This window comes from Dasypus novemcinctus, chromosome 9, assembly GCF_030445035.2.
Source record: "Dasypus novemcinctus isolate mDasNov1 chromosome 9, mDasNov1.1.hap2, whole genome shotgun sequence".
Taxonomy (NCBI): Eukaryota; Metazoa; Chordata; class Mammalia; order Cingulata; family Dasypodidae; genus Dasypus; species Dasypus novemcinctus.
This window is the reverse complement of record NC_080681.1, coordinates 88,466,747-88,490,105: the sequence shown is the minus strand read 5'-3', so window position 1 is coordinate 88,490,105 and position 23,359 is coordinate 88,466,747. Positions and strand designations below refer to the sequence as shown.

General features: G+C 38.5%; 1 protein-coding gene and 1 pseudogene across 3 annotated transcripts in view; both read right to left on the bottom strand.

Moving 5' to 3' along the window:
• EIF2B3 (eukaryotic translation initiation factor 2B subunit gamma) overlaps positions 1-23,359 on the bottom strand; it is a 221,529-nt gene that overhangs the window by 128,266 nt on the left and 69,904 nt on the right. For all 3 annotated transcript variants that reach the window (XM_058303694.2, XM_004461239.5, XM_058303695.2), the window contains exons 4-5: positions 20,986-21,145; positions 10,780-10,891 (exon numbers count right to left, since the gene is read on the bottom strand). In XM_058303694.2, the coding sequence (XP_058159677.1) occupies positions 10,780-10,891; positions 20,986-21,145 (272 nt within the window). The remainder of the gene's footprint in view (positions 1-10,779; positions 10,892-20,985; positions 21,146-23,359) is intronic.
• On the bottom strand, positions 13,614-15,686 carry LOC101422421 (chromobox protein homolog 3-like; annotated as a pseudogene).

The window sequence follows — 23,359 nt, the reverse complement described above, 5'->3', positions numbered from 1 at the left end:
TCAGGAATAATAATCACTATAGACACCATTCCATGTACATATGCAAATTAATATACATCTATAAAAACAGGACCATACTTTTGATTCTATTTTTAAATAAAAAGCAGATTTCATTAACCTGTATTTAACAGAATAAAAAAGAAAATGAAGTGAGAATCACTGTTGAATATTATATATATATATATACACACACACACCCTCCCTGTAAGAGAAACTACTTCTTTTAACAGAGAGTAAGAAAAATTATTAAGAGGTTGGCATTATTACAGTGTTTGTTCTTTTTAAAGGTATGCTAATTTTTAAATTTCCTATTATGAAATACAAGATTATTAATACCTAGACACATTTCTTCTCCACCAATCTTTTTTTCTTAAACCTTTTCAATAGCTTTTTAAATTTTCTCTCCCCTCCCCCCACCCCAGTTGTCTGTTCTCTGTGTCTATTTGCTGTGTGTTCTTCTTTGTCCGCTTCTGTTGTTGTCAGCAGCACGGGAATCTGTGTTTCTTTCTGTTGCGTCATCTTGTTGTGTCAGCTTTCCGTGTGTGTGGCGCCATTCCTGGGCAGGCTGAACTTTCTTTCGCGCTGGGCGGCTCTCCTTACGGGGCGCACTTCTTGTGCGTGGGGCTCCCCTACGTGGGGGACACCCCTGCGTGGCACAGCACTCCTTGTACGCATTAGCACTGCATGTGGGCCAGCTCCACATAGGCCATGGAAGCCCGGGGTTTGAACTGCGGACCTTCCATGTGGTAGATGGATGCCCTAACCACTGGGCCAAGTCCACTTCCCTTCTCCCACCAATCTTATACCTACTGATTTTTAGCAGCTATATTATTTTTATGTTGTCCAGGTTTAGGATATTTGAATTATGTCCTGCAGCCATAATTCCTATAGTTGCTTTATATAAGTTCTAATATAAATAGATTAAATGCTGACTACTATGGCTTCTTTATTACTGAACTCTTCACTCTGAATCAATTCTTTAGTTGACTGCTTTCACATTAAGATTTTTTTTTCTTCAAAAGGGGCTCATAGATACCATATTTTTTTAATCCTTTCATTTATGAGAATGTGTACCTGTTGTTTTTATATTTCAATGACATCTTCATCATTTATAATATTCTTGAGCTCCACTTTTTTTTGCTAACTTTACAGGTATTATTCTTCTGGTATTGTACATTGTAGAGAACTCAGGTATAAGTCTAATGTATGTTCCCACATAAATGATTTGCTTTTCCCCCTCTGGATGCTTGAAGAATTATTTCTTTATCCTTGAAGTGTTATAGGTTTACTAGGATATATCTGGTTAAATTTTCTTAAAAGATACTATACTCTTTAAAATTGCAGATCTTTACTTGATTTGGGAAGTTTTATTGTCTTATATCTTGTTTTTAGTTTTAAAAATTAAAATTGAAACTATATATGCATGTAAAGAGGGAAACAGTTCAGTCTTCCAAGTCTTCCGTTCCCCAATTTCTATTCCCCAGAGGCACCTAGTAAGAATATGAAATGCCTGCCTCCCCCTGCCACTAGTTATCTGAGTAGATTGCTGGAAAGGGTGGGGTGGAATTGGTCAGCAACCCATCCTGGAAGGTTCTGCTACAGCACACACAGGACCCTAGGCAGAGTAATCATTAACCTGCGTATGCGATGCCTCTCAACCCACACGATACTCCCCTTATGCATATATTCACCGTTAATCATTTATTAGTACTAGTGCACCCTTGAGCTGCTCTATGCATTAGCTAGACCCCCTCTTTTTTGCTATCTAGACTTTTATAATTGTTGTCTTCCCGTTCTACAGTGTGGTCATTGGCCAACAGTTGTAATCGGGACATGTGAGAAAATAAATGGTATGGCTTTTGCTGGCCTTCTGTGTGTTTTCTTTTCGAATATCAAAAGTATTCGGGGAAGCGGATTTGGCCCAACGGATAGGGCATCTACCTACCACATGGGAGGTCCAGGGTTCAAACCCAGGGCCTCCTGACCCATGTGATGAGCTGGCCCACGCGCGGTGCTGACGCGTGCAAGGAGTGCCGTGCCACAAAGGGGTGTCCCCCGCATAGGGGAGCCCCATGTGCAAGGAGTGCACCCTGTAAGGAGAGTCGCCCAGCGCGATAAAGGTACAGCCTGCACACACACACACAGAGCTGATGCAGCAAGATGATGCAACAACAACAACAAAAAAAGGAGACACAGATTCTGGGTGCTGCTGGCAAGAATAAAGTGGACACAGAACACACAGCGAATGGACACAGAGAGCAGATAACTGGGGAGGGCAGCAAGGGGAATAAATAAAAAATAAATCTTAAAAAAAAAAGTATTCGGGAAGGAAAAAAAGTACTCGGGGAAGTGGCTGTGGCTCAGGCAAGGGAAATGGATGTGGCTCAGGTGATTGAGCTCCTGCCTATCACACAGGAGGTCTGTGGTTCCATTCCTGGTGCATTCTAAAGAAGATAGCGATCTGGTGTGACGGGCAGGCATGTCAAGCTGACGCAACAAGAGGCACAAGAAATAAAACATAATGAGAGACACAACTAAGCAGGGGGTAGAGGTTCCCAGTGCCTCCTAAAGAAAATGAGCAAGACTGCAAGCTGACACAACGGGCAGGCATGGCAAGGTGAAGCAACCAAAGACACAAAAAGAAAAATACATAATGAGAGACACAACAAAGCAGGGAACAGAGGTGACTCAAGTGATCAGGCACCTCCTTCCCACATCAGGGGTCCTGGGTTCAGTTCCCAGTGCCTCCTAAAGAAACAAGGACACAGCAAGTTCAAACAATGAGGGGGTGGGGAGAAAAAAAAAAGTATATGTTTGGCTTTCTCAGGCTCGAACTTCCTGCATTACAGTTGGTGTAGTCAGCAGGATATTCCAGAGAATCCCATTTGGGATGAAGTAGCTGAAAGCATGTCAGCCATTCCAGATACTATAGGGGCGACCCTATACTGCATGGGGGAATCTGTAGAGGAAATCCTGGGGCGGTTGTGCAGTTTTATGTCATATGAACTTGCCCAGCTGAGGGACAACTGGGGACCTGTGAGGGAGTTAGGGAATGCCCCATACACTCCTGTTGGATTAGAGCAGTTAGGGAAGAGAATAGAGCGAACTTTTATTAAGAAGAAAGAGCAATGTGTGGTGGTTACAGCCATTGCATGGCCCTTCCTTCTTTACTTGCATGATAGTTCCCATGAACAGTTAGTAGCGAGCAGTTAGTAGCCGAGGCAAGGGCTAGGCAACTAGACTAGTGGGAGGATAAGTAGATCAGAAGGAAGATTTAACTAAGGAATTGGAGGAAGCACAGGAACAGGTGCAGACAATGGCCTTTTGATATGCTCGGATTAAAGGAAAGAAGAATTACAACTAAAAAAGGAATTTGCAGACTTCCCAATTCTGCCTTAGTGTCAGATCTCTCTGAGCAACTAGATAAGGAGAGAGTGACTCAGATGTAGAAACTATTATAGAATCTTTAAAATCATGTTAAACCACTTGTGCAAAGGAAAGCTAAATCACAAATACAACTCTTGCACAAGCAGAAGTGCTAAATAAGATACTTAGTGAAACCATGTTTATAAGAAAACATTTTGCTAAAGAATTAAATAAGATAAGGAAAACATTCCAGTGGCAACCCTGCATATCCCCTGCCACACAAATTGTGTGGCTGTGGGCTAATGGGGGCTGACAGAATTAAACTGCAAGAAGAACAGAAAAACTTAGCAACATTAATTTTTGTTTTGTTTCCATGATAATTCTAATTCTGTTTTGTTTCTATGATAATTCTAATTGGGCCTGGATAGCCACATTGATAAAATAAGTGCTGTTAAAGTTTAATAACTTTTGATCTAGACAACTTGATGAAAGTAAGAGGAAAAAAAATAGAAAAATGCTAGCAGCTTTTGTATGCCTGCAATTGAAATATATTACAAACTAAAAGTCAGTAATACTTGTGTAAACCATGGAAAAATTTAAATAGGATGTTACTGTGAAACTGTCTTATTTTTAGTCACATTTTATTTTGATCAGAATTTTAATCAAGGTGTTAAAAGGAACTTGCAGTTTTAAATCAACAGTTTACTCCAGAACTTTGAGCCTAAGTATACTCCTGAAAGTAGTATACTAGAATATGTACATGTTAAATGTCTTTCTAAACTGCTAAATTAGTGCTTAACACAGTTATACTGCTTGAGTATTCCTAACTGGTTGCTCATTATTAATAAAAGTGTTTCCAAGAACGAGCTTGCATATTACAGGTATCACTGATTCCAGAAGAGATTGTAAAAGCAGTAAAATCAGAGATGTGAAATGATGGAGGGCTTGGAGACAGCCATATCAAAGGAGTAAGATTTATGAGCTTTATGTTTCTCTTGGTGTGTCTTAACTCTTTTTGTGTTTGTCTGTTTGTTCAGTGTATACTTTGATACTTCCGATGGTAATACTAAATTAACAAATGAAAATTCTTAAAAGAGCTCTACTTAAATGGCCAAAAAATTATATAAGTGCTTATATCGATAAATAAGTATGGATAGTAATAAGATAAATTAACATTACGTGTTAAATCTTTAAAATAATGAAAACTGCAAGTTTGCCTAATGAAATTACTACAAACCTCTTTCTAAAAACAAAAATTGTTTTTGCCTAAATTGAATAGTTTTTCTTCACAGAACAGAATGAGGAATGTGAGACTTAAAAAGATATAGAAAAAAGTAAAAGATTTATGGAAGTGCTGACTAAAATTTATAAGTTTGTTTAAGGGAGTGTGTTTTGTGCTAAGATAAGATGGCTGGTTTTCAAAAAATCAGAATGTAAGTATGTAGGACAAAACTTGTAGAAGGTGTTATAAGAGGTGGCATTAAGTAAGGGAATAGTCTGTGAAGGTAAAATTTGTCTTGAGATGAAGTAACTATATGTGGTTATGGATGGTTATGGGAAGTTTGTAAAAGCATTTCCAAAATGCAATATTTAAATGGCTAATATCAGGAAGCCATTATTAAATAGAAACTGAACTGAGGTTGATAACTATAGCAGTTTGATACGGTCATGAATTCCAAAAATAGATATTGAATTATGTTTGTAATCTGGTCTGTACCTTGGAGTGATTAAGTTATGATTAGGGCTTTGATTGAGCCATGTCATTAGGGCATTGAGTCCTTGCCCCTTGGTGAGTGCGGACTCATAGATAAAAGGCATGGCAAAGGACAGAGTTGAGGGTTTCTGATGTTGGAGTTTGATGCTGGAGTCTCGAGGAGAGAGACAGAGCCATTCGTCTGATAGTCTATAGCTGGCCTTCTGGAGAGAGGCAAAGCCTAGAGAGTCTCCTAGTCTACAGCTGACCTCGTGGAGGAAACAGAGGAGCTGAGACCAGAGGAAACCAGGAAGCCTGAACCTACAGACGTTGGCAGCCATCTTGCTCCAACATGTGGAAATAGACTTTGGTGAGGGAAATAACTTATGCTTTATGGCCTGGTATCTGTAAGCTCCTACCCCAAATAAATACCCTTTATAAAAACCAACCAATTTCTGGTATTTTGCATCAGCACCCCTTTGGCTAACTAATACAATAACAAAAAGTAACTTAATAATAGGAAAACCCGTCAGAAGCCACCTCAACCTGCATATTAAAGTGGTGGCAGGGAGAAGATAATTTTAATTGCATTAGGAGTCTTAGGGTTTTCATAAAATACTGGAGAAAGTAGTTTTTCCTGTACTGCTAAAATAAAATACCTGTTAATTAATGTAATCATGGTAAAGGTATGAAAGTGAAAAATAATGAGATGATTTGAGTTCATTTGATATTTTATAAGTTGAATGAAAAATGTTTAGAAACTTAAAAAATTAAAAGGGATTCTTTAATCCTCTGTTACTCAAAGTTGAATGAGTAAAATATTCATATAAATGCTTAAAGATTGTATAAAATTCCCCAAAATTTAACTATGTTTCTGCATAATGTTAGATAAAAGTATAATGTTATTAATCACGGCTTTAATTATTTTTAAAGAATTATATGTGTCACAGAACAACCTCCTCGCCTGGAAATCAAGAGGCGGATGCTTTGGCTTGTATTCATCTGATCTGCTCCACCTCTGCTAAAGCAGCAGCTCTATGGCTGCATAAAGAGAGTGACCACTTGGGCTGCCAGGAGTGGCACATAACAGTAAATTATCATTAATAGTAACACTACTGCTGGATGCAGGAGCCCACACAGTGTTAGTTAGTTGCAAGATATTAATACCCAGTGATGTCACTATCACTTTGCTTTAAGGCTTTCTTTAGTATCTCCTTAGGCAAGTCAATCCAGCCTGTATTCACCTTCATGTAAAGAAGCCAACCGTGGATTTTGCAGTGCTTCCCCAAGGCTGTGTGCATAGCCCAACCATCTGTCCCAGCCTGGCGGCAAAGGATCTGGCTACATAAAAGAAATCCGTGGCTGTAACCTATTTCATTATATTGATGATATTGTATTAATCAGTAATTCTCTTTGAGGATTAAAAGAAACACCAGAGACAATGGTATCTTATCTTAAGAGGCTGGGATAGGCAAACAATTGGGACAAGCTGCAAGGTCCTCCCTGCTCTGTCAAACTCTTAAATGTTGTTAAAGCATAGTGTTTTCCCATAAACTCCAAAACAATTAATAGCCTTTCTGGGGTTGCTGGGGTACTGAAAACTCTTCATCCCTCATCTAACTCAGATTATTAAAACCATTGTATGTGTTAGTCAGAAGAGGTTGTACGTGGAAATGAGAAGACTCCCCCAGCAGACTGCTTTTAAAAAAGTAAAGAGGGCAATAATAACATAGGCTCAAGCAGTAAGAGGAGTGGCTCTTGATTTACCCTGTAAATCAGATGTGGTCAGCACCAATATTGGCTTTGGATGGGGTTTGTGACAAAGGCAACATTCTAAACAAATACTCCTTGGATTTTAGTCACAATTGTGGGAAGGGGCCAAAGTATGATATAGTCTCTTAAAAAGTAGCTTATGTGCAGCATACCACGCCCTGCTGCAAGTAAAGGGCTTAACCTAATAGTGTCCAGTTACTCTGAAGATTGCTGTCCCTATCCGTAAGTGGATTGCAAATAATAAAAATAAGATAGGAACAATGGACTGTGGGGGAGAGATCTGTGGAAGGACATCTGGGACGCCTGCCAGTGGTGGCAGGTAGCTGTCTATTATGTCCCTGCCTGCTCCTCTAAACACCTGTCTCGGGACTGTTGAGGCAGATGCCCTTGTGAAGATTCAGAGTCACACCATTGAGACCTGAGAAAGAGCAAAGTAACTCCACAAGAAAAGCAAACATTGTGGCTACCAAACCCTGTGGCAGCAATTTCAGTTCCCTCTTACTCACTAGCAGCTCGTGGACATTACCTAAGAGAGTCTATCGTGCTCACTCTAATGACTGCAACAATTACCTCACCAGATGGAACATACAGACCGAGCACACACTCCAAAAGCATGATGGAAAGTGGATTACATCCGTCCCCCTCTCACTCTCAGAAGGGGAAAAGAATACTTTCACTGCAACTCTCTGCTGTAAACACTGCAAAGGGACTCTTGTAACCAGCCAGCTACTATTTGCTGCCTAGAAAATATAAGTGCCCTATATGGGGTGCCAGTCCAAATTGACAGTGACTATGTTACTCCATTTACAATCACCTCACGCAGTTTTAGACTATGAACTAGGATATTGTTTAGACGTTTTATAGAAAAGATAAAGGGCTTTTTAAAGAAACAGATAAAAGACAATAAGGGATCTTTACAACAATGGACTAGATTTAAATCTAGCACTGTGGGCTACAGCCCCTAACAACAGGGCTCATGCAGGCATTGAGATTACAAGTTAAAGTGCTAGCTGCCCTGTAGTCCAAATGGGAAGTAATAATAACTTGCTGTTGCCTATGCCTCAGACTATACAAACTGGGAAAAATGAGGTCATTTGGCCATGGTACTAGCCTATGTAGCCTCACTGGTTGGGAATCTTAAGCCCATGGGAAATAGGAGTCACCCAAAACACTGTTATGAAACCACAGTTAAAAATCTGGGATCTCCTATTCCTGCTAGAACTCTATGTATGTCTATGTGAACTCTTCTTATGCCTAAACTGTTTTTGTTGTTGTTGTTGTTGTATTTTTTATTTATTTTTTGTTAGAGAAATGGCACTCACTGGGACAGGGAAACTGAGGCTTGCAGGCAGGAAATTCATTGAGAAGCTCTCCCAATAGAGAGGGACTGAAAATTAGACTTCAGCCCTAAACTGGTTTTTAATGTCACTAAAGGAAACTCAAAAAATTTGGAAGGGGAAAAATGTATGGTATTAGAACCTCCTCATAGAGCCCCCTACCTGGTACTTTGTTGTCTACTAATGAAAATGTTGCTTGTATACTGTTAAGCCAGTAATCTGCCCTGTCTGTATGAAACAACAGAGAGAAATCTGTAATATAAAAGGGTTACCCCGCCAAATTATGTAATTTCACTGTCAAGCATTAATGTTCAATGTTATATATATGTTACCCCTACTATTCTGTTGTCTTTTATATTGTTATTGTAAAACCTGGATGCAATGTCCCAATACCCTAACTGCTCAGGTGGTCTTGAAAAATTTACACACAGAATGGAAGGTGGAAGGAAGGGGCACTGGGGTGGAATGTAGGGACATGAAATGCCCGCTTCCCCTTCCCACTATTTGTGTAGATTGCTGGAAACAGTAGGGTGGAATTGGCCAGCAATCCATCCTGGAAGATCCCGCTACAGTGCACACAGGACCCTAGGCAGAGTAATCATTAACCTGCATAAGTGCTGCCCCTCACTGTTCTGGGAACCCACACAATTCCTCCTTTAGGCATGTACTCACTGTTAATCATTTACTAGGCTCCATGCACCCTCAAAGCTGCTCTATGCATTAGCTAGACCCCCTCTTTTTGCTGTCTAACCCTATATAATCTTTGTCTTTCCGTGTACTGTACAGTCGCTACCCAAAGGCCATCATTGGGACATGTGAGTAAATAAATGGCATGGCTGCTGCTGGCCTTCTGTGTGGTTTCTTTGGAATATCAAGAGCATTTCTGTGTTACATACCTACATCCAACTTTTAGGTGATCCATTTAGTATTAATATCCATACTTCTAATTATATTCTTACATTGATATTTCTTGTTTTTTCCCTGGCATTATCTGTTGACTTCCCACTACAGAATATGAAGATTTAGCTTTCTTTCATCACCATTCCTGCTCCACCACATACACCCACACTTCCTGTCTCTTCCACCCTCCCAAAATGATTGTTTCACTTTTCTGGTTAGGTCAATAATCAACGTTTACATTATTATGACTTCAGTGTTAATCATTAGCTTTTAATCATGGAAGAGGAGGATTTACTTCTCTTTTCTTCCTCACATCTCCAATCTCCTAACATTCCAAAGTAATTATAGCATAATTTGTTAGATCAAGAGACAATGATTACATTATAATGCCTATATAGATATTACTAGTAGCTGAGCCATGCATTAAATAATGATTAATTTTATTTCCCTGCACATTTTATTTTATTTGTCCTGGCTTAACTGAGCTTTTTGCCTTATTCTAGTATGACCAAGTTGTCATCTATACTGGGAACATAAGTGTTATTCAGGAATCTCTCTTCATCACCACCCTGGAAGTGATCTTAATTGGATGCCCTTTTCCTAAATTGCATGCCTTCCTTTTTTTTAGTTTATGCCAGTATTTTGGTATTACATATCCTCTAGTATTAACTTTCTGAGAACAGAGGCATGGAAAACAAATGTCTGAAAAGATCTTTATTCTACTCTCACACTTGATTGAATTTGACTGGATACAGACTGACACACTTGATTGCATCTTTCCATTACCTTATAGCTTCCAGTATTGCTATCAAAGTTAATCTAATTCCTTTGCATCTAATATCATCCCTTCCCTTTCTGGAAGCTTGGGATCTTCTCTTTGTCACCAGAGTTATAAAATTTCATAATGGCATTGTTGGTGTGTTTCTTTTCATCCATTTGCTGGGCACCGAGTTTCTTTTCATTCTAGCTACTTTAATTCTGAGAAAGGTTTTATTTACATATATTTTTCATCATTTCATTAATGATTTCTTTCCCCTTCATTTTCTCTACCTCTCTAAAACTTCTAATATTAAAATATTAGACTGCCAGTGTTGCTCCTCTAATTTTCTAATTGTTTCTCTACTTTCCATCAATTTGTTTACTCTGCCTTGCGGGAAATTTTTCAAAAATTTCTTCCAACCCTCTATTGAATTTCACATTTATGTAACAGCACTTTTTGTTCTTTTTTGTTTTTAAAATAGCATTCTGCTTTTGGGTTCATGAATGCAATATTTTCTCATCTCAAGGATTTTTTTTTTTTTACTGGCTTTTAGGACAGTGCTTGATACAATTTTCTGATTAATAAATCTTTCAGAGGATACTAATGTTACCTTTTTTGATGTTTGTAAATGATGGACTATAGTTTTTGTTTTTGTGCTTTCAAAAGAGGTTCTACAACACTGTCAGAAAGATAGTCTTGTTCACTCCACAGCTGCTTTGTACCACTCCTATGAAGGATTTTGCTCTACCCTGACTAGAAAAGATACAGAAAAAGCCAAGCTTCTGCAGTGAAGAAAAACCTCATTCCTGTCCCATGGGAAAACACTTGCATACTTTTGTCAATTTCACATAGTATAATCAAGTTTTCACTCTCTCTTTCCCATCCACTGGGTGGTTTTATTTTGTTTTAAGACAAGGAGAATTGCCAAAAAGAAAAACCCTAAGGCTTACTTCTGCAGGATGGATCCCTTAATGACCAGCTCTTCATCCAAGTCTGCTTCATTAGCCATGAAGAGCAGCCGCTTCCCTGTGCTGTCCACTCCAATGAAGTCACGCTGCTCCACTGAATCACACAAAAGAAGGAAAATCAAACAAAGCCACTTGGACCATGAGCAAGACTAAGTCAGGGACAGGGCACCTACTCACATTGCTCTTGGATCTGAATACAGACCAATCTGGGAAGAGGAGCCATGAGTGTTATATAGCACATATTCACCAAAATATTTAAAAGACAAATGTTCCAACTTTTTTTTGGTACTGCTCTAAAAGATGGTATTGGATTAACTGGTGAAATCTGAATAGGTCTATAGATTAAGTCCTGTACCAATGTAATTCCCTGTTTTGATAATTTTAATGTGATTATATAAGAAAATGTCCTTTTTAAAATATACATTGATGTATTTTGAGGCAAAGGATAAATCATAATTGCAACTTACTTTCAAGTAGCTCAGTAAAACAATAATGATATGTATATTATATATTGTGCATACATATTATATATATTAAATATATTATAAAGAGAGAATGATAAAGCAAATGTTAAAATTTAGGGAATCTGGGCAAAGGACATATAGGTTCTTTGTACTACTCTTGCAACCATTCTGCAAATCTGAAATTATTTCAAAAACAAAAAGAAAAAAAGAAAGCAGCTAAGACACAATGTAGCCAACTCAACTGTATGACCCATAAGCCCCTGGTATAGCACAGAAAGAAAGCACAATGAATTCTCTCTCTGCAAATAATAGTCTAGGTCTGCTCACCACAAAAATGGAAGTATTATTTTTTAAGCTCATTCATGTTCAAGCAACATTAATTACATGTCTACTATGTAGTAGGTTGTATGCTATGTATGGGATATTCAAAGAAAATGAAGTACCTATTTTATGTGGTATGAAGAGTTTTCTGGTAGATGATGATCTTACAGGTTGTCATATTATTGCTGTTTCCTGTGTTATATTTCTTTCCCCCAATAAGATTATAGCTCTTCAAAATAAACTCAGGATTTTTTTTATACCTCCATTAACACCTAGTATAGTGTTAAACATTTAATAAAATCCGCTGCTACTAGTATTTATATGTTATTTATAGGTTAAAAGTATTTTCACATAGAAGGAGCATAGCATAATGATTAAGAACAGAAACTCTGAAACCAGACTATCTGAGTGTGGATACCAGCCAGCTCAGCCACATACTAGATGTAAGTCTTAGAGCAAGTTACTTAACTTCACTGTTCCTTGGTTTCATCTGTAGAAGGAGGATAATAATAGTGCCTACCTCACAGGCTTGTCATAAGGATTAAATAAATGAGTTAATATTTGTAAAGTTTTTATAATATTGCTATTAAAATTTTAAATAATATGTTTAAGTTAAAAAATTAAAAATACATGCTTTCATTTAATTCTCACAAGTTCTTCACAACAATAAACTAAAGCATTGTTTTAATACCTCTGTACAAAGGAGAAACTGGAAGCTTATCTCTATGAAAAATGATATCTCTAAAGATAAATTTGCATTCTCTTGACAGACAATGGCAACTATACAACTAAACTTGTTTCATTGTTGGCTGTAGCTGCTTGTATACCTTTAGACGAAGTATATCACTCAAGTATATAATATGTTTAGCTCAAATACTTGTAAGTATTTATTCCTTCAGATGGTCTCTGGTCATCTTATCATATATATTGTTTGAACCTGAATAAGGAGAAACCATTATAAAAAAGTACGTTTTCCCCAACAACCAAGATTAGTGAACTCCAAAGAAGGAAGAGTAAATACTGCCAAAATGAAACTAAATTTTGCAGAGAATTTTAAATGTCACACAACTTTGACATTTATCAACTGACCAAAATTACGAAAACTTGAAAATATAACAAAGTCTGCAAAGGTCTGATTATGAATCAACCATTTAAAAAAGAAACACAATAGTTAATAGCAATATTGTAATATTCTTGTGTAGCATCAAAGAAGATACTTTATCAATGCTAAGGGACAATAGTAGGGAGGTATGGGATTTTTTTCTTTTGGATGAAGGAAAATGTTCAAAGGTTTTCTGGGGCAAGAACTGCACAACTCTGTGATGAAAGTGAAAGCCAATGAGTATACACTTAAGATAGACTGTACAAGGCATGCAACTGTATAACACAGTGAATCATGTGGTGGTAGACGGACTACAGTTAACAGTACAAATATGAGAGTGTTCTCTCATGAACTATAACAAATGTACAATACAAATACATAGTGTTAATAATAGGGGATATATGGAAACAATATACCAAGTGTACACTATGGACCATAGTTAGTGATGTTAGTCTGATCATGTTCTTTCATAATCTGTAACAAATGTTCCATAACAATGTAAGGTGTAGGTGGAAGGGTGATGTATGGGAATTCTTTTTTTTTTTTTTTAAATGGTTGTGAAATGCCAATTTTATTTTGAAAGATTTTTTGGTGAATGTTAAAAAAAATACAAAAATAAAAATTACAAATGTATTTATACACACACACAAATAAACAAAAAATCTCCAAAATGGTCCTTGGGCATATATGGGATAAACACAAGTTCTAATTCAGTAATGACTGGAAAATTTTTCCCACATTTATAAAAGCTGTTTTCTAATGCAGAGGAAATAATATACCATGGTAGCAAATGCTCTTTTCTGATAAATGAAGCAACTACAGAAAGCTTTCATTTGTGCAAAATAACCAGTGACACTGATGCAAAAAAAAAAACAAAAAACCACACAACAAAAACCAAAGCTCCCCAAAACCCTAACTTCCCCAATACTTTACTTCAAAACAAACATATCAAACTTGATTTCCATGAGAATGTAGTTATTCTTCACACTAATAAATCAAAAAACCAAGACCTAGATTTTATATATATATAAATATATATAAAAAGCAACAATGCAGACAATTATTGAGCTTCATCTTCTGGACGAGAATGCCAAGTTAGTCTCTCTTCATAAAAAGCAATTACAATCTGAGGACACTTCATGTTTGCCTCTTTTGCCAGCACCAAGTCTGCCTCATCTGAATCTTTCCATTTCATAAGAAACATGAGCTCTTCACTGCTGTCTGTGGTACCAATTATGCATTCAGGATCAAGACCTCTAGCAACAAATGAGTTTATATGGCTATGAGTTTCCAAAAAGAGCCGGGAGGTTATCAGAGGGGTTGCCCTTATGCACAACTCAGCAGAGTCCCAGAGACAGATAAAGTAGATACAACCCTGGGTATTGGTTCTTCTGGGGGCTACAGAGACCCACAGGTTCTATGGTCATGGCAGATACAGTTCAATGCCATATCAGTTGGCCCTTCTTTGGAGTTTGTGTTTCTGTGTGATGGAGCTGGTCTCAGATGTGATCTTTGTTCACAAGCCTCTCCTGTTACTTTTACCAGAACTGTAGTTGGTGCTGGGGTTTAATATATACCCAGGGGATCTGAATCTCTGGACTGACCATGTGATAGCCAGGCCGTGAGCCTCAAGAGACTTCAGCTCCTACACTCTGGTTTGTTGGATTTACCCCACTCAGCTAACATGGAGGTGAAGAAGGTCAATCACCACACCATGGAGCCAAGAGCACCTACAACTGAAAGCAGGAGGATTGCATCCAGCATCCATGTGGAATCTAAGCCCCCTCTTGATATAGATGTGGAGTGGACACAATCATTCTAAGGTCCACAGGATGGAGGAATAGAATATGGATGAGAGTGGACTTACTGATATTCTATTCATGAACTATTGTGATTAGTAATTGAAGAAAATGTGGCACTGGTGTGGAGAAAGTAGCCATGGTGGCTGCTGGGTCTGGGGAATGGGAGGAAGAGGTGAGATGTGGAGGCGTTTTCGGGACTCGGAGTTGTCCTGGGTGATGCTGCAGGGACAGTTACCAGACACTGTATGTCCTCCCATGGCCCACTGGGTGGAACATGGGATAGTGTGGGCTATGATGTGGACCACTGACCATGAGGTGCAGCGGTGCTCTGAGACGTATTCACCAAATCCAATGAATGTCTCAATATGATGGAGGAGATTGTTGCTATGGGGGAAGGAGTGGGGTGAAGGGGGTGGGGGGTATATGGGGACCTAATATTTTTTGAATGTAATAATAAAAAAGTAAATAAATACAAAAAAAAAAAAAAGAAACACAGATTCCTGACCTGCTGACAACAACAGAAGCGGACAAAGAAGAACACGCAGCAAATGAACACAGAGAGCAGACAACTGGGGTGGGGTAGAGAGGAGAGGGGAGAGAAATAAATGAAAATAAATCTTTAAAAAAAAAAAAACCTCTAGCAAAGCCTCTTGGTTTGTCAGCAGCATCTCTTTTCTTCTTTGATTTGCTGTCATCAGATTGACTGTCAGATAAAGATTTTCTTTTTGTACCATCTTTTTCTTTACCAGCTTTTTGAGAATTAAGAAATGCTTCAGTTAACTCTGGGCAATCTAAATTTTCTTCAGGCTCCCAAGTATTGCCAGCATCGGTAAATCCCTTCCACTTTGGGAAATACTCCACTTTCCCATTCACTACATGTCGATCCAGTACTTTCTCCACCACAAATTCTTCAGGCTCTGCCTCTTCAACTTTTTACTCTTTCATTCTGCTTCTTTCCCATTTTTTGCAATGTAGTTTTATTGGAGGCCATTTTTTATTGCAGACTTGAAAAGCTATTATTCACCGCCTCCGTGCTGATCTGGGTCCCGGGTCCACGGCGTCTCGATGTATGGGAATTCTGCATATTATTCATGATTGTTTTGTAAGTTCACAACTTTTCTAATTAAAAATGAAAAAGATGGGAAGCAGATGTGGCTCAACTGATAAGAGAGTCCGCCTACTATATAGGAAGTCCAGGGTTCAAAACCAGGGCCTCCTGATCCATGTGGTGAGTTGGCCCATGCGCAGTGCTGCTTGCGCGCCAGGAGTGCCATGCCACACAGGGGTGTCCCCCACATAGGGGAGCCCCATGTGCAAAAAGTGTGTCCCACAAGGAAAGCTGCCTCTGTGCAAAAGAAGTGCAGCCTGCCCAGGAGTGGTGCTGCACACATGGAGAGCTGATACAGGAAGATGATACAACAAAAAGAGACAGATTCCTGGTGCTGCCGAGAATGCAAGCAGACACAGAAGAACACACAGAGAATGGACACAGAGTAGACAACTGGGGGGGAGGAAGAGAAATAAATAAAAAATAAAAATAAACTAAAAAAATGAAAAAGAAAAAAAGCTATCTGGGATCAAAGGTAACTACTGCTAAAAAAATTAGCTCAATTACAAAAACATGCGATCATCAATTGCGACAAATATTCCACACCAATGCCAAGTGTTGGTGGTAGGGTAGGTTATGGGAATCCTATATTTTATGTGTAATTGTTCTGTAAATCCACAACTTCTCTAATTTTTTTTTTAGGAGGTACTGGGGACTGAACCCAGGACCTCCAACATGGGAAAGCAGGTACTCAACCACTGAGATACATCTGCTCCACAAAAAGAGTTGGTTTCTTCGTTTGTTTGTTTTTTTAGGAGGTAATGAGGACTGAACCCAGGACCTTGTACACAGGAAGCAGGTACTCAACCACTTGAGCTACAGCCACTCCTTCTAATAAAAAAAATTAACTGAAAAAAACAAAACATAAGAAAAAACCGGAGATGTTATTTTTGGATATAATTTGAAGTGCTTACCCTATCCAAGTCCTTAGGCTCATAAAAACTTTGATTCACTCACTGTCCTGGGAGCAATAATTTCCACCAAGTCCACTTTTCAGCTATGTTGCACTCAATCCCATTCCCCTCTCTCTCAGGCACATTTTTTCTCTTGTATTTGCTTTTTTGCAGCTACCATAGTAACTGAAACCTCAGAATATGATACAAATTATAGAAACTTCGAAAAAGTTTTTGTCTCTTCTGCTTTAGCAAAATCAATTTCACCTTGGGAGTGGAGCAGGTAACTTTAAACGGTCTATCCAGAGAAGAAAGACTACACAAATAAGGTTAAGAAAGCAATTTAAACTATGAGCTTGTAATTTTTTTCCTGTTATATTCAATTATTCATAATTTTTTTCTACTCCTCCAACTGAGCCTTCTGTCTCCTCTATATTCCTTGTTTTTTTTTTTTCACTTTTTACTTTGAAATAATTTCAAACTTGCAGGAAAGTTGCATCCTCTCTATTCATTCATTTATTCAATTAATAAATGTATCCATGCAAATACCGTGTGACATGCACTGTGTTTGAGGTTGTGAGTATTCCCCCACTCATTCTATGAGATCAGCATGATCCTGATCCTAAAACCAGGCAAAGATACGAGAAAGGAAAACTCCAGTTATATTCACTCATTATATAAACACAAAGATCTAAACAAAATATTAGTAAATCAAAACCAATAATGTTTGTAGTGGATTAACAATGGTGAAAAATTCTTTGCAGGTCCTCCTACTAGGAGGTGGAATCAGTTCCCTACCCTTTGAATTCGGCCTGGCCTTGTGGCGAGCTTTGACTAACAGAGGGTGGCAGAAGTGACACTGTGTAAGTTCTGAGTTTAAGCCTCGAGAGGCTTTCTGGCTCTGTTCTTACTCTCTTAGAACCTGTTGTTGCCTCCATGTGAACAAGCCTGGGTTAGCATCCTGGATAAGAGACTACACAGAAAGAAAAATGCAAGTGTCGTAGCTGAGGTCCTAGATATGTTAGTGAGCCCAGTTGTGGCAGGCAGACTCTAAGGTGGCCCCCACAATAGTAAACTAGTATCTGCCATTCACATCCTCTTGAATGTGGGCTGGCTTAGCAACTTGCTTCTAACCAACAGAAAATACCAAAGGTAATAAAATGTCACTTCTGTGATTTGGTTGCATAAGATTATGATTTCTGTTTGCTAGATGATTGATGGACATCAGCTTGATTTTCATATCACCATTAGTTGAAGAGACTATTCTATCTCCATTGGCACCCTTGTCAAAAATCAGTTGGCCATAAATGTGAAGGTTGATTTCTGAAGTTTCAATCTGATTACTTTGATCTATATTTCTGTCCTTATGCCAGTACTATGCTGTGTTTTTTTTCTTTCTTTCTTGTTTTGTTTTGTTTTTGTGGTACTGGGGCTGGGAATTAAACCTGGGACCTTGTATGTGGGAAGCTGGCACTCAATTGATGAACCACATTGGCTCCCCACATGCTGTTTTGATTACTACGGTTCTGTAATAAGTTTTAAGATTGGGAAATGTGAGTCCTTCAACTTTGTTCTTTTTTAAGATGGCTATGGCTATTCTGGGCCCTTTATCCTCCCATACAAGTTTTTATTTATTTCTCCCCCTCCCTTGTTGTTTATGCTTGATGTCTACTCTCTGTGTCTGTTCACTGTGTGCTGTGTCTGCCCATCTTCTTTTTAGGAGGTACAGGGAACTGAACCCGGGACTTCCCATGTGGAAGGAAGATAGGTGCCTAATCGCCTGAGCCACTGTTTCCTGCTTGCTGTGTCTCTCATTGTGAGTCTCTTTGTTACATCATCTGTTGCATCAGCTAACCACACCAACTGGTTGTGTTGGCTTGCTGTCTTGCTTGTCTTCTTTAGAAGGCACCAGAAACTGAACCCGGGACCTCCCATGTGGTAAGTAAGTGCCCAACTGCTTGAGCCACACCTACTTCTCCCATATAAATTTGATGATTGGCTTTTCCATTGCCATTGAATAACCCCTGCCCCTGAGATGGCACCTTCTGTTTGCTCGTTGTTTATGTTCTTTGTTTGCACTCGTTGTCTGCTTGTTTTTTGCTCATTGTCTGGTTTTTTCTTTAAGAGGTATTGGAAACTGAACCCAGGAACTCCCATGTGGGAGGTGGGCACTCAGCTGCTTTAGCCACTTCGCTCCCTGCTCATTCGTTTTTGCTTGCAGTCTGCTCATTGTCTTGTTCGTTGTTTTTGTTTGTTATCTGTTCATTGTTTTTGCTTGATGTCTGCTCATTGTTTGTCTTCTTTAGGAGGCACTGGGAACCGAACCTGGGACCTCCCATGTAGGAGGCAGGTACTCAAGTGCTTGACCCACATCTGCTCCCCAGCTGTTTAATTTTGATTGGAATTGAGCTGAATCTGTAAATCTCTTTGGGTAGAATTGGCATATTAACAATATTTAGTCTTTCAAAAACATGGAATCTCTTTCCATTTATTTTAGACCTTTAAAAAATTTCTTTTGGCAGCAGACTTGACCCAGTGGTTAGGGCGTCTGTCTACCACATGGGAGGTCCGCGGTTTAAACCACGGGCCTCCTTGAACCGTGTGGAGCTGGCCCATGTGCAGTGCTGATGCGCGCAAGGAGTGCCATGCCACGCAGGGGTGTTCCCTGCGTAGGGGAGCCCCACGCGCAAGGAGTGCACCCCGTAAGGAGAGCTGCCCAGCGCAAAAAAAAGTGCAGCCTGCCCAGGAATGACGCCACCCACACGGAGAAATGACATAACAAGATGATGCAGCAAAACAAAACACAGATTCCCGTGCAGCTGACAAAGCAGACAAAGAAGATGCAGCAAAAAGACACAGAGAACAGACAACTGGGGTGGGGTGGGGAAAGAGAAATAAATAAATAAATAAATCTTTAAAAAATTTTTTCTTTTAGCAATGTCTTGCAGTTTTCTGTGTACAATTCCTTTACGTCTTTGGTTAGATTTACTCCCAGATATTTCATTCTTTTAGTTTCTAATATAAATGGAACTTTTCTTGATTTCTTCTTCAAATCATTCATTATTTTTATATAGAAATGCTCCTGATTTTTGTATATTGTTTTTGTACCCCAGCATTTTGCTGAATTAATTTATTAGTTTCATTAGCTTTGCTGTCAATTTTTCGGGATTTTCTGTATATGAGATCAAGTCACCTGCAAATAGGATATTATACTTCTTCCTTCCAATTTGGATATCGGGACATAAGGAAAAATGAAATATAGAATGTAAGCTTTATATCAATGTTAAATTTCTTGAACTTGGTAAATGTAACTTAAGGTGATTACATAAGTGAATAGCCTTGTTCATAGGAAATGTATATGGAACTAGTATATGTCCAAAGAGTATGATGTGTGCATCCTGTTCTCAGATGTTCAAAAAAATAGATAGATAGATAGATAGATAGTAGATGAAAGAAAGAGATAGAGAGGGAGGGAGGGGTAAAGAGAGTAATATATTAATAAGCCCTATATAGCTTCCAATAATTCTAACAGGCTAGTCAATGCATAACAGAGACAGGACAGTGGATTACATAATGTGGCTAAGCAAAACCTAAAGAACATATCATCCGGGGGAAAACTCCATGTGACAAAACGCTAAAAGTATATAATGAAATGTGGTCATAAAAAGCTTTTGGTCATACATTCAGTTATAAATAGCAGTCCAGCCACAGAATCAGTGACTCAGATTCAAAACACTTCGGGAAAAGCCATCAGGTATCATGTGCTAACCAAAAATCCACAGATCAATAACCAAATTCTATAACTTTGGTTGGACTGAAATCCTATTCTTTTTTTTCTGGTCTGGTAAGATTCTTACGACTCTAGGCAGATTAATAAGTACTTAATTAAATAGTAGTATTAATACTTAACTAAATACTACTATAAAATTCTAGGAAAATATCAAAATAAGTATGTTCTAATTCTTTTTTTTCTACTAGATACATATAAACTTTTTTTGAATCATACAATATGTTACACAATATATTTGGTTCATAGTAACACAATCATATGCTCTAACTATATGAAGGCAAGCATGGTAGCAACTATGATGGTGTTTGTTGGCTATTTAGGGAGATTGGGGTATTAAAAAGAATTAACCATACTAAATTTATAATAATAACTTAAGTCATTGAAAGTTATCTAATTAAATTTGAAATCAAAGTTTAAAATATTTCTAAAACTTTGATTTTCAAATTAGACTTTCTGTTTCTTAGACACATGCATTCAATTATTTGAGCCTAAACATAATGCAAATAATCTTGAGTATGCCTCTCCCCATATAAAACCCTCTTTAAGTAAAAGACTGTATCTTCCTTGACTTTATGTCATCAACCTCTAGGACAGTGCCTGGGGTATAAAAGTAGGTTATTAATAAATATTGGTGAAATGAAAGCATAAATAATAATTGCTATTATAAAAACCCAGCAAACATATAAATCAAACTCCAGTCTTATTTACCTGCTTTTTTTTTCCCTTTTTGACCTGGAGCTGGTTCTAAGCCATCTTGGCCTTTTCTCATTAACATGGCAAGTGATGCATCATGAGCTCTGAATAGGTCCACGACCTCATGTAAGGCAACATCTGTTATAAGATCACAGCTCAGGACCAGCACATCAGTCTGTCAAAGGGAGAAGGGAAAAGTCAATATCACAAAGGGTAGTAGATCACACAAATCATCACAGGATAAACTTAAGACAGTTTAGAAGCCAACACAAACTGTACATTGGGTTTCAACCTTTTTAAAAGCAGCAGAACAAGTTTTTAAAAATGGCATTGGGCAGCAGATGTGGCTCAAGCACCTGGGCTCCCATCTACCAAATGGGGGCCCCAGGTTCGGTTCCTTATGCCTCCTGGTGAAGGCAAGCTGACACAACAAAAAAGAGACACAGAGGAAAGACAATGAGAGATACAACACCAGGGAGTTGAGGAGGCTCAAGCAATAGAGTGCCTCTCTCTCATGTCAGAAGGTATCAGGATTGGTTCCTGGTGCCTACTAAAGAGAATTTGAGAAGAGAAGATAAGCAGACATAGGGAATGGACACAGAGAATTTGAGAAGAGAAGATAAGCAGACACAGGGAATGGACACAAAGAGCAGACAGCAAGCACAATGCAGGTGGTGGGATTGGGGGGTGCAGGAATAAATTTTGAAAAAATGAGGTTGTGGGAAGTGGATGTGGCTCAAGCAATTGAACTCCTGCTACCACATGGGGGGAGAGGTGTCCTGGTTCAGTTCCAGTGCCTCCTAGAGAAGACAAGCAGGACAGCGAGCTGGCACAGCAAGCTGATGCAACAAGAGACACAAGGAGGAAAAACATAATGAGAGAGACAACAAAGTGGGGAGGGGAGGTGGCTCAGGCAATTGGGTACCTCCCTCCCACGTGGAGGTCCCCAGGTTTGGCTGCCAGTGCTTCCTATAAGGAAGACTAGCACACAATGAACAGATGGTGAGTGCAAATAATGAGGGGTTGGGGAGAAATAAATAAAATAAATAAATCTTTTTTAAAAAATGGGGTTGTTCTAATTGAACTGTGCTGGGCAATGATCTGTAATCTTTACTTCCCCGTTGTGGGTCTTGTTGGGAAGTCTCTGAGGCATCTTTGGAACCCTGGGACTTAAGGAACAGAGTCTGACAACCACCACCTTGATAATTTCTATGACTATGTAATTAATGTTCTTATATTTATATATTCCTTTAATTTTTAAAAGCATTTTCACAGAGTTTGATGATTCAATATGGTTATGAAACACTATAGGGCAGTCAATTGACTAAAGAACTAGGAAAAAGGATGAATATAATGCTCCACCCTTCAGGAACTCAGTTTAGCTAATAAACAATTATAATACAACCTCAGGTGTGTGCAAAACACTCATTTAATCTTTATATACTATGGGGCTTTGGTTGTTATCATTAGTATTATTAGTCCCCACTTTTATGGATGAGAAAAATAAAACCTACCTACCATAGTACCTGGCACACCATAGGCATTTAATAATTGTTTGGCAAATTAATAAATAATGATGGAAAGGTTTTACATAATGGCATATTTTCTGATTACTGTTCTAGTAATTCAGATTAATGACAATAACTAATGATAATTAATATTTAATAAATAATGTCTGTCAGGAATTGTGATACTATTTTACACATAATATCTCATTTTTTTCCACAACAACCCTATACAGTAAGCACTGTTATTGTTTGAACCTTACAGAAGAAACCAGATAGGATTTATATAACTTGTTTGGGTCTAATAGCTAGTAATGACTATTTATATAACTAAAGAATCTTCATTACTGAAGACTGTTTAAAAATATATAGTTTTGCTACTTTAAAGACCCCTTTAAGAGTGGTTCTAGTCTGCTGTATTGGGGGCCAGGTGGATCTAAATTTAGAGTATTATGTCCAACTGGAGAAGCATATCTTAAGAGTAACCTTGATAAGTAGTAAGTACCAATAAGAAGGTGATCAAGATAGTAAGAGAGCTGGAAATAATAACAGCTAAAAGAACAGAGGATGTTTAGTAAGAAAAAGAAAAGATTGTATGTGAGGGAGTCAGTGGGCAGGATAAGGAGTAGGATGTGGGGTTAAGAAACACAGAGATGGGGCAAAGGAAAGGAGTCCCAGCTGGCTGAAAAATCCCTTGAGTACAGCAGCAGTGGGTGTCCATCCCCCCATCTACAGAGCAAACAGTCTGTGGACTGCAGCAGCTGCAGACTAAGAGGGTCAAAGGGGTCCTCTTCCCCAAGAAAGGGGAGAGGGAGAGACACAGCCTTCAGCAAATTTAGATTTTGGCCTGCTTATTTGCTCTGTTGCAATGGAGGGGACCCACA